General features: G+C 36.4%; 2 protein-coding genes across 2 annotated transcripts; both read right to left on the minus strand.

Moving 5' to 3' along the window:
- Positions 1-6324: 6324 nt before the first annotated feature.
- IFT52 (Intraflagellar transport 52) lies at positions 6325-10230 on the minus strand. Its single transcript, XM_970602.4, has 8 exons — positions 10082-10230; positions 9911-10032; positions 9648-9862; positions 9336-9566; positions 9138-9289; positions 8938-9082; positions 8743-8846; positions 6325-6643 (listed from the first exon to the last, which is right to left on the minus strand). The coding sequence occupies exons 1-8, from the start codon at positions 10100-10102 to the stop codon at positions 6371-6373; spliced, it is 1263 nt and encodes a 420-aa protein (XP_975695.2). The 5' UTR covers positions 10103-10230; the 3' UTR covers positions 6325-6370.
- A 254-nt stretch (positions 10231-10484) lies between these two features.
- LOC103313737 (uncharacterized) lies at positions 10485-15550 on the minus strand. Its single transcript, XM_008197814.3, has 6 exons — positions 15283-15550; positions 15135-15233; positions 11198-15080; positions 10994-11146; positions 10792-10941; positions 10485-10732 (listed from the first exon to the last, which is right to left on the minus strand). Exons 1-6 carry the CDS (start codon positions 15310-15312, stop codon positions 10524-10526), a joined length of 4524 nt encoding a protein of 1507 aa, XP_008196036.1. The 5' UTR covers positions 15313-15550; the 3' UTR covers positions 10485-10523.
- Between the last annotated feature and the right edge of the window lie 2656 nt (positions 15551-18206).

Raw genomic sequence — 18206 nt, forward strand, 5'->3', positions numbered from 1 at the left:
TCGGGGGGAGGACAAAGTCCGGCACGGTTCTTGGATGCTGAGACTGGACCAGTTCCGGTGAATTAATCTTGCGCCGCAGTAACGGTCATTGATTATGTGCTATGCGCGGGCCTCTAACGGATTCTGATATCCGGATCCGGCCATCGAAGGTGAACTTGCTGGTTTTTTCGGCCACTTGAATTAGCAATGTACTCTCGGAGGACAAAATCCCAGATTTCGGGCAATTATGGTAATCAACGTAGCGAAAAGTAAACGAAACAAGTTTTTTGGATATACTAGTGGCCATAATTTCGTAATTGGTCTGCGTGAGGACTAATACGGCGTTTTCGGTGCGAGTAGGAGCGGAAGTCAAGCGAGGGCGCTTTTCTAATTAGCCGGTATTATCAGGAGTCCGTTGCAGGGTGAACGAGGAACAAAACAATCGTCGGCGCTTTTCGTTGTTTTTTTCCTTCTCTCTGAGCTACGCTGCCTGCGACCCGCTTTCCCGTTATAAGAAGACACGGTTCACAGATATTCACGAGTAAAAAGCTCAACTGGAAATATCTGCGGCAAATCTCCAGCAGTGTAATTTGCTAGACGGAGACGGAGATCAAATGGCATCCCGAGACCATGGGCGGAGGACTGCACCGCGCAAAACAAACACGCAAAAGTATTTCAAAATATCTTGTTTCATCATGTCCATCACATTCGCCCTTATTTACCTACAATATTTGACGGAAATCATAAAAATCGCAATAAGAGCGGCCGAACAAGGGTTGGAGTTGAGGTAAATTTTCAGTGGCAAAGCATTTTAAGTCTCGGCAAAAATTGGTAGGTTTTTAAAAAAAAATACATAAAAAACAAACTTATTACTCGTAATAAAAATAAGATTAGCAACAAGACAACAAAAGTCTCTTCTTGTTTTGATCTTGTCTTAAAAAAAAAAATTTTTCCACAAAGACCAAATTTTTTTTTGTTTTTTGGCAAGACTGGCGTTTTTATTGTTTTGAAACAGCTAATATCTACTATTGCATTCGAACGATATAAATTACTAATAGTGTTTACTTGTTTGTAGCTACAGTCTCTCAGGAAAAACTAAAATATTCCAATCAGAATCATGGAATTTTAGTTCAACATTTTGTAATTCCATCTCGATAAGAATAATACAGGTTGTTTCACATAACTTTACGAGGCCTGCGTCTAATGTACAGACCTAAATATACACGAAAACACTAGATACAAAAAATACACGCATAATTATTTAAACGGAGTGAAGTTAAACGTCCTCTTGTATGCTTAATCCAAGATTGAAAAAAACTGGTGGAGAACTTATACGGAAACAACGATTGATACGCAACGTTTCGTCTATTATACCACAGACATCATCAGGCTAACAATACATTTGTATAAAAAATGGAACAAAATGACATTATGAAAATTGAAATTTAGAAAAAAAAATGGCATCAGCTCACACGGGGAAGGTCAGACAATAAATTCCTTAGATCTTGTGCAAAAAAAATTAATTAGATAAAATTTGAAAATTAAAATTAACATAACTTTGGTGCCTGCAACAATTTTTTTTCAACTGTACCGTAAAGAACATGTGACTTTTATAATATTAATGCCGGAAAGTACCATTTTACCGGACTAGTTCGCTGGATAATTTTTTCCGGACTAGTCCTGTAAAAACGAGACAATGATGTTAGAAATTAGGGGTTTATTTATTATAAATATTAAATGTGCTACATGAAGAATGAGGTATTGCAACGGCAGTCGTGTTTTTAACATTGTTAATAACGTTAGACGCTCCTTCGATATGAATAAATCCTCATCACGGTTGCAAAAACATATTGTATGCATCACGTCTGGAAAATAGTCTTCTGTTACTACTCGTAAGCTATCAGGACTTGTCTTCGTCTTCGACTCGTTCTAGTATTTGCTTACTAGTCCAGTAAAACCTCACTTTCCGGACATAATACGTAAAATACTATTAAGCATTATTTGCACAACAATAATTTAAGTTTAGCAAACACACCTCGTAGGTAGTCACTTAAGCAGAAACTCAAGATCTTCGGAAAATTTTTTTCTTGAATATCTAGCATGGAATTTTATTTGAAAATCTATTTTTCGTCCCCCGCGAGCTTGCTGAAGGGCACCAAGTATGTTTCATGCGATTATTTGAATTTATAATAATTAGAGAAGGTGGTTTTGTGTATTTGTGACTGATAATTGATAAACTAGTACAAACTTTAGAAGACAATATTAAATATTACCGTCCAAAACATTATTATTTGACCCTTCAGCTCAATTTATTATCACAATCGGCATTTTCATCTAAGTTAAAAAACTGATAAAGCCTGCTATAATTATAAATTCAAAAGATCGTATGGTATTATGGGTACCTATAGGTACCTTTTACAAAAGGTAAGGAAGTCCAAGAGGAGGTCTAATTATTATTATTTAACCCGATAAAAACAAATCTGTAAATAAGTATCTGCTTTATCTTCATTCTTTTTATCAGATTCCAATGCCCGGAAAGTGCTAGAATTTGAATTTCCTTAACAACCCTAACTGTTGTACAGCAATTTTTTTGCTGCAGTATCAGGAGTATATTTAGGTATAATTATTGTGCAAGAATATATGAAAACAGAAGCCGTTACATCAATAATGTAAAGCATGTAGTTAATTACACATTTTTGCTAAAACTTTCAGCAAAGCGGTTGCTTTTCAGTTTATCGACATTAATTCAGTGTCTTCATCTTACTACTAGTCGTACAAACTTATTACACAATTGGCGCAGTCAATAGAATTTGCAAAAATATTTTATGAGGGCACTTTTTCACAAATCTGTAGGTAATGTAGGTAACTTGAAGAAAATCTGGAGGTTCCAGCAAGTGGGAAAAGTCTTACTTATTTGTTTAGCTCATCTTTCATAGAATACGATTTGTAATACAAAAAACGTAATTGCAAATTATTGCTGAAAGTTTGCAAAGGCTAGTACGCCGCTGCGTGCCGTGGTGGGCCTCAAGAGCCGGTCTGCTACCTAATTAGCGGGATCCTCTGATCTGCGATCTCACGGCCGCCGCTGTTAGCGGCTGTCGCGACAGACCGCGCCTCGTCTGCACTTGACGCGACTTATCCCATCTCGAGGATCAGCAGCAGCGAGTCCTGAGCGTCACCTGCTGCCGCCGCCACTGCACGTCTCATAGACGACGTCATTAGTAAGCTAACGAGACCGCAAAAATAATACCCCAGTAATTATCAATTAGGGTGCTCGCAAATTAGTAAGCGACACTGTTTGTTTTTGATACACGCCACCCGATCGACATCTGCACATGTTCGGTGCGTCGCCTTTGCCAGCAGCAGGAGGATAGGATATTCCCTGATATTACGGTTAGCGGCTAATTAAAGCAAACAACGTTGTTATTAATTTGACGATCGCAATTTGCATCAGGGAGCGAAAGGTCGAAACACTTTTAAGGTTGGCACATTTTCGGAATAGTCATTCGGGCGCAGTTGCTAAAATACCTGCCAAACATTACGACGCGGTAATAACCTTAGGTCTTATTACTTTAACAAATTAAACCAGAAGCGGGTAAACTCAAATAGCATCGATTTCAACTATCTAAACATTGAGAGTGTAGATACCTACCCACATATACTGATTATTTACACTGCAATCAAGGTTAAGAACATAAATGTTATCAAAATCGTCCTCTTTGACAGTTTTAAGGTTTCCACTTAATGCTGGCTTATGGTAATTTGTCAGGTGATCAGCTATTTTGTCTAGACTTAGACTTACCTATTTGACATCAGAAAAATCAAAATTGTTTAAAGAAACTTTTTAAAATAAGTAAAGACAATTTATTATAATTATTAGCAAAAATTGTGCAAGCGGGTTAAAATATTTTTTTGTTTAAAAGTTTTATAATTCTAATTTTTCCATTCTAATTAATTCTTAGATTTTTAGGGTTGGTTTATTGTTAAAATTCATTTAATTTTTTGTTGTTATTGTTAATTATTTTTTGTTATTTTGTTGTTATTGATAAAACAACGCGAAAAGACCAATCAAATTTGTTCAATTTGGTCACGTGATCAGTTAATCACGCAATTAATTCCGAATTAAATTAATGACGCTTCTATAAACCGGTCCTTAGGGTTGGTTTATATAAGCGTCATTAAATTAATCTGCAATTAAGTGCGTGATTAACTGATCACGAGGCCAAATTGAACAAATTTGATTGGTCAAGTCGCGTTTAGATTCTAATTCTAATTAGCCCTTAGATTCTAATTATTATCTAATTATTCTTATTATTACAATATACTAATAAACACTTTAATAAATTGTCTTTAGGTATTAATTTTCTAAACTGAAGGAAAATACAATTACAATAAATTTCGAATATTATTATGACTCCACTTAATTCAAACTACCGTTTATAAGTTTATATAAGTTCGTTTATTTTATAACAAACTACATTTTAATTCTCGTCTTTTTTCTATCAAATCCATTAATCACCTGAATAACAACCAGCCAGTCACACTTGGTAAATACTGTAGTAAAAAAAATATTTTTTTAGATTTCAATCTGTTAGTCCAAAACTTAGGCCAATAAATTAGTAGTATAAGTATAAGCATTCTGAAATCACTTTTTAAAAAAAATTATTAAGAAAATAAAAATTGAGACAATTACTAAGTCATAGGTGGTAGGTATGCAATTTTTTCTTCATAAATCTCGAGTTACGTTGACTTACCTATAGCTAGTACTAAGAAAATAATTTGAACCTAACAGGTGTTATCCAGAACCTGTGTAAAATACCATATTTGAAAGAGGGTCAGTATATTATTTTATCCCTACTTGAAATAGGGTGCTTACCTACTTTTTAACTTTTACATTTTCATGAATGCTGTAACCTGTTTTCAGATAAAAAATGACCCAGAAATACACAGGTAGAGATCTATATGCCAACGTACAATCTCATAATATAACACATACGTATAAATGTTTTTTTATTTTAATCTACGTTTGCTCCAAATTCTAACCACCTTAAGTAAAAATATAAACATTTGTTTTGGCGTTATCTTGTGATGATTTCACCGAGAAAGTCGATGACAGATTCTTTGTAACACAAAAACATTTTTACGTTTCTTTATTACTTATTCATTTTTGAATCGATTTGATACACATATTTTACCTCTTGTAGCCTCCTGAAGTCAAAACACGGATTGGTCAAATAAACAAATAAAAGCAGTAAAAGCAATAAAAGGATCGTGTGGTTTGGATTTATTTACACCAACTAGGTATCGGTATGATATTTTTCCTTGTGTTGAACGTTTATATTTCTTCTATTAACGTTTATAATTTCTGTGTAAATGCATATTACACCAGTTTTCACGATAGTGTACGTATTTATTAAATTGTTTACCATTAAAACAAACAGGTAAACAGCGCAACTTCATTTCTAAACGTTTACTTTCAAGTCTTTTTGCCGTTTCAGTAAAAAGCTGCAAATGTTTTAGTAAAGTAACCTCACATTGAAACTCGTTGTACGTTTGCTGTCGAAAAACAACCACAAGTCGACGTCTCCCGCTTTTCAAAGTGGCTGTTAATTTATGTGAAGAATCAGAAAAAATATCGATTAGCCAAACCGTCGCGCTTTTTCGCGTCTCCCCAACCGTACATTTCAATTACCTAAAACTGGTAAGTTAGACGGCGTATATTTGAGTCATAAGGAGCGCTTAATAAATTAAGATGTAGCAGTCAAACACCTGGAAATGTCTATCCCGGGGATATATTGGCTTGATTTCATTAACTTCCTCACCGACGCGAGTCAATTACCACCGCTCCACGAACTCCCGAATTGTTCGCGTTTTTTCCGCGATGTGCGATAACAGATAATTGCCAACAAAGCGGGTATTCGGGGAACGGTTAAAAACGCAAAACAAGGTCGCAGCATGTGAATAGATCCGGGGCGTCATCGGTTGATAAATCGTGGCTGACGGGCGTCGTGTTTAAGGTCGCAGATCGCTTGTGCGCTCTGCAAACAGGTTGAGTCCGAAATACTACAACGTCGGGATGCTGGGGTAGTCCCAGATAGAAAGGGTTGATAGGTCAGAGGTCGCTACTGGACCGCTGAAGCTGGATACGCCACGAACGTCCTCCAACTAGACGTTGTAACGGTTTAATCCAACAGGTTTATGTTTATGGATTTTCTCCGGTTCACTTCTGGTTATTCCGACGTTAACAAGGCTCCACTGGAACAATAATAATAAAAAACGCCCCGCCATCAGCGTCTGCATCGATACGGGGGCGAAGACTATGCCACTGACAGGAACTATCATGAATCCCGAAATAAGTGCAATCTTTATTTCATTTTTGTTTGGTTTACATTCATTTTATCGTATCGATACTCTTAAACTTCGCTATCTGCTCCCCCATGTGGTGAAGGATGCTGGCCGCCCCGTCCATTTGTCCTTCCACTTTGACAATTTTACTGCACTCTTTAATATAAAATTCCAGATCGTCGTCGTCAATTTTGGTCGTCGTCATCGTATACTTGTTCGTAAACTGGGCCAACTTTGAGAATACTGAACTGAACGCTTCATCCAGATCGAACAGTTCCAAAGGCGGGGGCGGCAACTCGCGGAACGATGGGGGAAATACCTGCAAGTTAGTTTGACGTTAGACAAGGACGAGGCCCTCTTCGACGACTAAGTGCACCCGACACCCACGCTTCGGCGACTTAACCAAGTCAAACAAGAGAGTTGTTGCAAGAATTAATGACGAGGGCCGGGAAACGAAAGTTATAATAAAGCGTCGAGCCATTCTGACAAAAGATGACGAGAACTCGCCGATAAAAGGCGCATGGCAAAATGCTACAAGTTACTAACGGATTGTAATGATCACCCATATGAAATTAGAGCAGAGAAACAAGAAAAGTCTTTTTTTTTTCAACAATTTGAACCGAGATTTGAACTGATAACATGAGAAAATTGAGAATTATTGACCGCTGTATTCATTTAAAAGAAAAAAACGGAAAAGATCAAATTCGGATTGGTTTTTAATCCTTTTTCCTAATTTTGTGGTACCCAGATCTAGTGCTCGTCATAATTTAAAATTTATTGTGCACCAAATAGAACGAGCGCACTATAGTTAAGTCGCCGATATTGGTAATGTGTAATCACTTTAATTTATTACCAGTTAAACAGGATTTCGCTTAGTTTAATAAGAATTTATTATTGTCCTTAGTTGTTACCACGTTTGGTCTTTTATGTTAATTTCTGATTTTCTTTATTTTTACTGTAATTGGGCAAATGCCTGTTGGAATTAAGTTAGCTAGCAATATTTTCTTTGTACACCATAAAGTTTTACAGTAGTTAATGCTGGATATGATAATCAACATTCACTTGACAAGGGTGACTCAAAGATATTTACGATACCAATCGGTTCGTCTGAAAGACTACATAATGTCTGCAATAAATCACAAAACAAGCTTGCTTGAATGGTCCTCGCGCTTCGGAGTAATCTCTATAAAATTTAATGGTGTACAAGCAAACGTTGCAACAATACATAGTGGTGCTAATAAGTTTTATGCATTTATACGTTAAAACACTCGGCAATCAGAGTCGTGTCGTAATTTTCGCACTCGTGTTTCAATAGTCATTAAATGAAAGCCGCATACATTATTTTTTCTAAGACCCAACCGGTCATACTTAATAACTGTTAAAGTGCTAAATTCAATATAAAAGTTGAACTAAAAAACTTTTTTTTAATAATGTATAAAATCTAACATTCATAGTTTTTTGCTGTACCTACTATTTATATTGTTTTATTTATTTCTGATGAAAATGTTATAGAACTCTTACAACAGTGAATATGTGAACGGTTATGGTTATGACTTACGGGTAGCTTTGCTCATACAAAAAAATTGAAAAACTATTTCCAAATTGGTGTAGCAATTAAACTTCGTGTTCCCGGACTCGAGTCCCGATAAAAACGTTTTAAATACCGACGCAAATTGTATGTATAGTTTGTACAATTTCAAAAATAATTCATAAAATATCTATTCAATAAAAGAATTTCTGAAAACCAAGAAATGTCTTATCTTGTCCAAATTTCGAGTTTTATTATTATTAAGAAAAGTAAGTATTTTATCACATCCCAAATGATTCCGAAATAAATGAAACAAATCACTTTTTATACGAAAATCAGTGAAATACTATTTTCATTCCACGAATCACATCTGCTAGATTGGTAATTCCGTCTGCACCTACCTATTTGTGAAATTAATTTAGTTACGTATTATGTTGTTGCCACTTATAATGTTTTTTATGAGCCTAATTGACGCAGTCAGTAGGATTATGCACATTTCGTACGTTTTAACCTTTCATCTGCAACTTCAAACATTTGAAGACGTGGACAGTAAAGAATTTTTTATTCTTCACATTTTAAAAATAATCATATTCGACTCCACTATAGAAGCAAAAAAAAACATAAGCTGTATCAAGGGTTTTTAAAAGCAAAATTATGAACCACGGCAATTTTCAAAGGCTAAGTTCGCCACAGAAATTAAGTAGGTACATATTCTTTTATCACAATAGCAAAGTTAGCGTTGGGCCACTATTTCAATATTTTTCTGTTTTTAGTTAGTTACTCGATTTAATGAAATAGATGTGATTGTGAACAGTTTTTAGTCGTTATGTCATTCGGTGCTGGCCATGCGTATGACCTAATCAAATTAATGAGTATTCAGTTTCACGTACCGCCGCCTGAAGGGGCGGCAGTGGCGCTTCAAACTTGGGCGTAATGATCTTGAGGGGCTGATGTTTCACTCCCAATTCGTCGTAGAGTTTGAGCGCTTCGGGAACTGCAAAACAAAGAGTCGTGTTGTACATTACTCTACCCGATCCGAGTAAATAATATCGCTCGAGCATTGCGAGCTTCGCACAGAGAATTACCCAAGTTCGTATTCATCGAGTATGTTTTATGGTCAAAAAGTTGGGTGTAATCTATGGAAACGGTGTGACTTATCGCGTCGGTCAGACAAAGCTTGGGCCGTTCGGCCAACTCCGCCGTGTCTGGCACGCTGTGCTGGTCGGAAATCTGAAACAGGGGGCGTCGAAATATCGCTCGGTTTTGTTTCGAGAATGGGGCTCACGTCGATGTCGTCGTGGTCAGAGGGCGCAAACCTGACGCTGTGCGCGTTGGTGAGAAAGTCGAAGAGCAGCTCTCTGAACTTTTCGTTGGCTTCCTGGTCGATGTACTTATCGGCGAACATGTGACCGGAGCCTACGGCCACCAAACGGCCCCCTAGAAACCGAGTGAGATCGCCGCCCATGCCTCTGCCCGCACTCACCGCTGCTCGGGTCGTAATATAAAGCACCCAGGGGGCGATCCACGGGGAAAGATGCAGATCCACTTGTGAAAGCCACCACACTGGGTTTGCTAACGTTCATCGTGCAACCGAAAGGATATACGAGATTTATGTTAACTTTATCCCTATTTAGAGAGGTATTTATGGAGCTGTCGCCGATAAAACACTCCTTGGGGTGGAAATATTTGTAATAGTGCGTGCGTATCAAAGAATCTGAAACGTTTACAAGGAATTTTTAAAATTGTCACGTCTTTCTTTATAAGGCGCAAACATAAAATTTCAAACAAAACACACCCATATTTGGGATTATCCCAAACTCTTCCAAAAGTATGTTGGTATTGCTGGCATCGTCGTGACTACTCTCAGCCAGCAGCACCAAAATTCGACCCCCATCCTTGATAAATGACTTTAAACAGTTCAGTTCGCTCTCTTCGAACGGTTGCTGACATCCCGGCAAAATCAGTAAAGTACAATTCTGTAACAACTGCGCACTGATCTCCTCTTTGTTTCTACAAATTTGTTTAAGAAAAAACCGAAAACTGTTATTTTTTACTCACATTATCACTTTCCAATAAATTTTTAGCTTTCGCTGAAAAGCCTTAAAATTCTCATTCAATTTAAATAATTCTTTTTTTGAGTTGTTGAAAATGATTGTGTTCTTGTTGTCGGTAGACGGATTCTGCGGTAAAATAAAAAGTCGTTTGTGTTTTATGACAAATTCTACGTACCTCAACCGGTGCCATTTTCATATTTGTTTACTTCGACGGCGACGGCAGTCGCCAAGCAACGCGGAAAATGTATGAGCTGGGTCAAATACCAAAGCCTATTTCAATTTGATCACGTCGAAAACTTATTAAAACAAAATATTTCGACTTAATAAAACGATTTTCCGCGTTTCTCTTTCAGTTTTGTAAAAATTACCGATTTTATAATAATTCGGAACAAGTTTTGGATTTATTCATCAATTTTTGGAAAGTATGGACATCTCGTGAAGAAAGACCAAACTACGCGGAGTAGTCTTCTACAGGTGTTTGTTTGTAATGAAAAACTAAATGGTGTTCCCATTGTAAGATGATGCTCAGTGTTTAAATAAAACATTGAGAGGATTGGTTTTTAATGATTGATAACACCTTTTCTTTGTAAATGATTTATTTCCAAATAAAATACACATTAAATCAATAAATGATCTTTAAAATTAAATTCCTGCCGCAGGGTGCCATCAAAAATAGCTTCGGCCGAAACAACTTTAATCCTCGGATTCTGTTTCACAATCTTATTATATTTCCCCTTATTGTCCTCAGATGAAACAACAAATAAATTATCAGAATCGGCTTTAACTAAACTTCTCAAACACTTGCCCCCACATGCCTCAATGGCGTCTAGAAAACAAACGACAATATTATTAAAATATAGATAAAAAAAATCCTGAATTACAAACCCTTTAAGACATCTGCAGCATTATTCACGATGAGTTGGAATGAGTGGTTCTCTAATAATTTCTTTTTGCTACTGCGTTTTAACGACTCGCGTAATGAGAATTTCCATTTTTGCTCGGCTTCTTTATCTTGAAGAATATAATCCCAAGGGTCTACAAAAAGAATCCTGATGGTGAATGTCCAGCATATGTGAAAGCAACATACCGACAAATGCAGATGCTTTCCTGCATGCATACAACCACTGTGGTGAACAAATCGGTTTGCTCTGAGCAACAGCGCAAAGCAATTTTTGTGAACGTTTGACGGTTTCTGTGACCAGCACGGTGCAAGCGTCAACTGTTTCCACAACACTACCACCTTAAACCAAACACCAAAGTAAGTGTGCACAATAAAACTACACAACCATACCCAGTCGACGAATCAAGGTTTCCAACTCTGGATTGTCCATCATTGTAAACACTACTTTAGGCTTTAACTGCCTTTTGGATCTTAGAGGGCTTCCCCCTGGTGTTGTGGGCGTAGATGTTTCGAACGAGTTTTGTTTAATTAAAGTTTTATTCTTTTCTTCTTCCTCTCTCTTCAATCGTCTACTATTTGCACTTAAACGTCGCCCTCTCTTTGTTGGCTCTTGAACCGTTTGATCTTGACTGCTTGAATTTGACGAGACACTCACTACGTCGTCCTCTTTTTCTGCTGCTTTTAATCTCCTAGTAGTCATTTTTGAGGGTCCTGGGGTTTTTCTTGTAACAGCTTGTTCCTGATTACTTGACGACGATGAGATACTGACGACATCATCCTCTTTTTCAACTTTGCCTCTTCTAGTACTCATCCTTGAAGGTACTGCTTTTTCCTTCGTAACACGTTCTTCAGTTTTACGTTCTTTGTTATCAACAAGTGTTTGTTCTTGACTATTAGCCGACGAATTACTCACTGCATCATCCTCTTTTTCAACTTTACCTCTTCTAGTACTCATTCTCGAAGGTACTGCTTTTTCCTTCATAACACGTTCTTCAGTTTTACGTTTTTTGTTATCAACAACTGTTTGTTCTTGACTATTAGTCGACGAATTACTCACTACATCATCATCTTTATCAACTTTACCTCTTCTAGTACTCATTCTCGAAGGTACTGCTTTTTCCTTCGTAACACGTTCTTCAGTTTTACGTTTTTTGTTATCAACAACTGTTTGTTCTTGACTATTAGTCGACGCATTACTCACTACATCATCATCTTTAACTGCTTGCTCTTGACTATTAGAAGCCGAAGAATTACTAGTAACATCATCATCCAGTTGTGCCTTTATTTTCCTTGTCATTCTTGATGCTCCTGCTGGCTTCTTTATAGCAGATTCTTCACATTTCGGAATTTTGGGTTCAAAAGCGTCTTCTGAGTCATGCGTTCCTCTACGAACTCGTTTTCTTGGAGTACTTGTTGCGGGTTGAATTTCATTATTAAGAAATAAATCACTACTTTCCTTACTGTTGGTGGTTACTTTCTTTTTCATATTATTGGGTGTTTCTGTAAAGGCTTCTTCAGTTTTCCTCTTTCTTGTTGCAATTTTTTGTTCATCACTATTACTACCTTGAGATTCACTACTTTGATCTGTTTGTTTAAAAGTTGCAACTTTTCCTTTTCGAATCTTAGGAGTATTTCCTACAATATCGTCGTTGTCGACACTTTTAGCTTCCTCACTATTTGAATCTTCTGTTTTTTTAGACCTACCCCGTCTTTTATTTTCTTTGACAACATCGTCATTCGCTTTATTAGAAACGCTATTATTTTGCCTTAATATATTTTTACTTTCATCGTCTTCTTTTGCGTTCTTTGCATCTTTAATTCTAGCTTTCACATCAGTGTTATCTAGAGAAGTACCTGCTTCTTTATTCGAAACCTTTTCATTATTCTCATCAAAATCTGGAGTATTCGAAACTTGGTTTCTTCTTCCTCTTTTGATCGCAATAGAATCCTCATTACATTTGTTTTTATGTTCCTCTGCTTCATCAACTTTTGTTGACAAATCCTGTTTTCTTCTTCCTCTTTTTCGAATTTCCACACTGTTATCCTCTTTGCTTTGACATCCTTCTAAGACAGAAGATTTGATTTCTTCCACTTTCTTTTCTTCTGTTTGTTCTCCGATCGAAGACTTACTTCTCGTATAAGTTTTAACATTCTCTTTCCCTTTATTCACAATTTGTAAATCTTGTGTTTTCTTTTCCATTCCTTCTCCCAAAATTTCTTTGACTGCTTCGTCACTAAGAGGCTTCGGCCGTTGAAAACTCATACTAAACGTACTCCGTCTAGACAACTTCATCGGTTCCTCACAGATACTATCATCAATAACCTCATCATGTGATGTTTCCAAAACACTAACCAGCTGTTGAGTTGCCATCATACTTTGACTGGCAAATATTTCCGCCAACTGATCTTCAACTTTATTGAAATGTGCATTATCAGTGTCTCTATGTAAATCTTCAAGAGCTTGCGTCGGTTGTATAACGAAGCTATCGTCATCGTCCACTACTGATGTTTTTGAAGCTTGTTTCTTTGGCGATAAGCCCTCACTAAGCATACTCTCCAAAGCTTGAGTAGGTGGTAAAAACAGATCATCATCCTTTTGTTTCACAGATAAGGCGCTCGGAATCGCAAAAACGTCCTTAGGTGGTTCAGAAGTTTCACCCCCATGTAGCGACTCCAACGCTTGAGTAGGCGGAAGCATAATATCCTCTTCTAAGTTTTTAGAAGTTGAAGGCCGCTCAAGCGAATCTATATCTTTGTTATCGTGAGCGGAAGATTCCAAAGATTTGACAGACACTTCTGCACTTTTGCAAATTGTAGATGATTCTAAATCACTGTTTGCATTCTCAACTGTTTCATCTAACAATTCCAACGTCTGAGTGGCTTGAAGAAATATTTCGTCATCTTTCACAATATTGGACACTACTTGATCAGACACTGTATTTACTTCTATTTGTTGAGTAGACTGGATATACAAATCTTCAGTCTCTTGATTCTTTTCTTCATCAAAATTAAAATTATTTTGTTGAATTGGCTCGTTTGCAACCTCCTGACTCTTTTGTTGATTCTGAATACTCTCTTCTTCGTCTGGACGTAGCTTTGAGTTAGGATCTTCTAGTTCTTCACCAAGATCGCTCACTGTAGCTTCACTATCTTTATCTTTAGTAAAAGCATAACTGCCCTTATCTAGTGGTAAATCAGCCATTTCTTCATTCTTCTTCATTATTTCAAATGAATCTCGTTCCTTCTTAGATTCCTCTCCTGCTTCTTCTTCAATTACTGGAGCCACTTCTTCATTGTTTGTTACGTTAGAAGAATTTTCTTTTTCAACTAAGGGGAAATCCTCTGGATCGTCCAAATCATTTTGGAAAGCCCCAAAATCATTCATTTGATGCCCAGTAGTTCCTTGGTCCAAAACGTTCCCATCATCTTCCTTGTTCTCTGATGAACCCTCAAGCCTTGATTCTTCATTTACCTTCACATTTTCTTGCACAGATTCATTAACCGACGAGGCTAAATCGTCCATAGCAGAGTTATCCTTTAAATTCGGATTTATATTCTCCACATTATCTTCAATCTCAGTTTCAGAATCATCGCTTATAACATATTTTGATGCACTTAGATTTGGTTTATATTCTTCCGTATCTGAATCAGATTCAATTGCAATGCGAGCCCCCTTCTTGACTCGAGGTACAGTCGATTCATCTGACTCTACCGAGTGAACCTGTGAAGACGGTTCTGAACCAGATGCAATTGTATTAGGAATTCCCTCCACAACTGGACGTATAGTCGATTCATCGTCTGAGTGATCAGAATTCAATTTACCCTGATTTTGTGATTCTGTTGATTTTTGCATTGTCATAAAATCAATAGAATCATTACTGTCTTCACCGACATCGTCAAAATTATGAACCTGGGTAGGCATATCGTTAATACTGATTGTCCTCGGTTCAAAAATTTGAGTCGGCATTTCGTTAAAATTAATTCCTTCTGGGAGGCTTGGCTCCTCCACTGCCTGAGTATTTGCAACATAAAAATGTTCACTAAAATCCTGTGACTCGTCATGATTATTTGTGATGTGCTTTCCAGCCTCGAGCTTCTTATATGTGCAAAAAACATCCCCGAACTTGATTGAGGCACCATTTTTTAAAGGATACAATTTCAAATGACCTAATTTCGTATTGTCCAAAAACGTACCATTTACTGATTTCAAATCGCTGATGTAATGTGTGTTTGCATCGATTACGGTAATGATACCATGTTGTTTACTAACATTCTAAAAAATCAATAATTAGAGGTTAAGAAATTTACAAATGCGTAGTTGTTTTACCGGGTTTTTTATGTTGATAACGGCCTCCGGGTTCCTCCCAATGGTGTTAAGCCCCTCAAATACTGGATAAATTCGATTATTTAGCATCAAACAACCGCGCTATAACGTAAAAACATGTAAACATGACAACATTAAGGTTAAGTCTCACCGCATTGTTATCTTTTTCCCCTGCATCCATTATGACTTGTAAATAGCCTTAATAGTATTATAGAAATATATAAAACACACAACTTTACAATATTCTTACTGTTTGTGTGAAAAAAGTTTAAAAACTTACATTTTCACACTCATTTTGATTTGCCAGTTTGACAGCTTTGACTCGGAATCGGGAGTCCAAATTAACCAATGCCCAGGTAGATTTGATAAAAAAAAATGATAAAAGGGCCATCTTAGTAGTATTTTAAGCATTTTTAGATTATTAATAATTATTAGGTTAGTAAAAAACTGATATTTTTAAACAATTGTGGGTATACAACTTTATATACACCAATTTTGTGGTTGGTGAGGCCACCAGTAATACACATCCATAACCGGTTGCCTCCGTATCCTGCAATATTTCATCGACTAGTGGAAAAAGAAAAGCAAAGCTCCTGAAACGTGTAGCAGCTGCAGGTGCATCCGCCTCGGACATATTTATCGCGGGCATAAACCACACGGTGATGGCAGAGCTGTCTTTGCACAAAACAACCTGCAGATATGAGAGCGAAGAAGCGAAATTAAAATAAATTGAGTTCGTTTCAGGAGTTTTTTTCAGCACGAAACGTGGACTACCCCGCTGCGCCCGAGTCTGGTAAACGTGACTATGCATCGTTCATCTCGCATAGTTTTTTATTTTTATAACACGTTGCGATTACAGCCTTGAACAGAGGGTGGGCCCGAGATGAAAATCTTCACATAAATCTCATTAGCGGCGTTCGCGGTTTTTAAGTAAAATTCCTGCCAAATTATGGGCATAATACGGTGTAATTGGTCGGATGAGTGTCGCTGGCTTTGTGTGCGGTCTCATGAAAAGTTCAATAACATCAAAAAGACATAAAAATTAATGGCAGAAACCCCATCGGCCATAATAACTTCGCGTTTCATTAGATGGGTAAGGTCGGCACTGATAAACCTGCGGGTCACACCTAGGACTCCGCGAACTCCATTTATTGGAACAGTTAGTTGGGGTAATCAGTGCTGGGTGTCGATGCTCGTATATGGGTATGGAAAAAGGGACTGTAATTGGCAGACATGGCTCTCGGTTACTAAACATGACCTTTACGGTAAATTAAATGAGGTATCATTTTATAATTTCACTTGCGCGCGGTAACACCATTTATTAAAGCAATATTGCACTATAACTTCTCTTATTACCGGCGAGGAAAATGTTTTACATTCCATTAACCATGCATTTTGTTACATCGTTAAGTGTGCGATAATTGATGACGGTCACTGCTACCTCTAGGTTTTTCCTACATCAGTGAAACTGTATCGGTTTCACTTTTAATCGATTATTCGTCACGCTGATAGTAGCAACACAAATTAGTTTGGATAATTGCTTTGTGCCAGTTCTGCAGTACTACCGATTGCCTCATCAATATTTATTTCGATACTATCTTAATGAGATTTTCGCGGCCACTGTTGCTCTTATTTTGCCCAAATTGTAATTTTGTACAACAAATATGGAAACTTGCCGCTAATCAAAATCATTATTTTGCCCAATTTTTAATATTCATTTTTGGGATATTAGGCAACGACTAAATTCGCTTAATTCCCGACCTTGCTGAGAGAAAGTTCCGACCAAAATAAACGCACATCAGCCTTAACTGTTTCCTTCCTCTGTTTCTCTTGCTGAAAATTCGCATAAAAATTGATTAATTGCACCGTTGAAGGTTTTGTTTTGTCTTCAAGCAATCGCGACATTAGCAAGGCAAAAACTGCAATTTATAGGACTGTTCTTTGATTTGTCCTTGCAACGATATTATTAATTAAAACTTGACACCATAGAAAGTAACCGACTTAAAAGGAGTGGTAACGTGTACGTAGTACTTATTTAATTGTAATTATCTAGCGTTTATTTTTAATTACTGACGATATTTGGGAAGTGCCGATGATGGCTTTTCCGGTTTAGATGGAAGGTTTTTGAAAGTTTGTCATAAACGGAATGACGTGAAAGCTCTGAGAACTGTATCAAAAATGGCTACAAGTACTGATTATGAATGGAAAACAGTCCAGTCGACAATTATGAAGAAAGCTGCCTAGCTATCACATAAAAAGCAGAAAGTAGGAAAGCAAAAAATATAAAAATAATTACAGGACCTAAGGCCATTTTTACAGATAATTACCAATTATCTACTAGTTGTGGGTTTATTTGTCCACAAACTGTAGCCTAATTTTACGAGAAAAATATGTATCTAGTTTTGAGCAGACTCATTACGTTCAAGATCGCTTGAACTAATAGAGCAACCTTGACAATGTTTATATTTTGCTAAATAAAATAGACAGACTGAGTCAAAAGTAAAAGTAAATCGTATCTTTGTTATAAATTTTTTTTTCAAAAACTTCCCACACAGATGAATTTTATTTTTCAAAATGCTACATTTGGCACCAAAGCTACGTTCATGACGTTATTGATTTTTGAGTAATAACGTCGTTTTTTTAAACGACAATCAACATTTTTTCTAACTGTTTATGAAAATACTTTTCCTTATTTTTCTGGTACAAATAATAAAGTTAAAAAAATATTGACAATTATATACAAAAATCTTTCCTACTTTACTTACCTTTTTGTTTGTGCCTCATTTTATAAGGAGTAATTTCTTATATTATTACTATTAAAATAAAAACATTAACCCAAAAACCAAAAAAATTATAAAAAACTTTTCAATAAAATAAAGCGAGAACAGAAAGTTAAAGTATAAAATTATTAGTAACTTTTTAACATTTTTTTTTAATTTTTTTATGCTTACCAGAAAGGTTAAAGAGTATAATTATATTATCAAAAACAAAAAACAAAAATGTTTGTTGCCATTAAAAGAAATTACGTCATTATCCAAAAACTAATGACTTAATAAATTTTACAATGATGTGAAA

Source organism: Tribolium castaneum, chromosome 3, assembly GCF_031307605.1.
Source record: "Tribolium castaneum strain GA2 chromosome 3, icTriCast1.1, whole genome shotgun sequence".
Taxonomy (NCBI): domain Eukaryota; kingdom Metazoa; phylum Arthropoda; class Insecta; order Coleoptera; family Tenebrionidae; genus Tribolium; species Tribolium castaneum.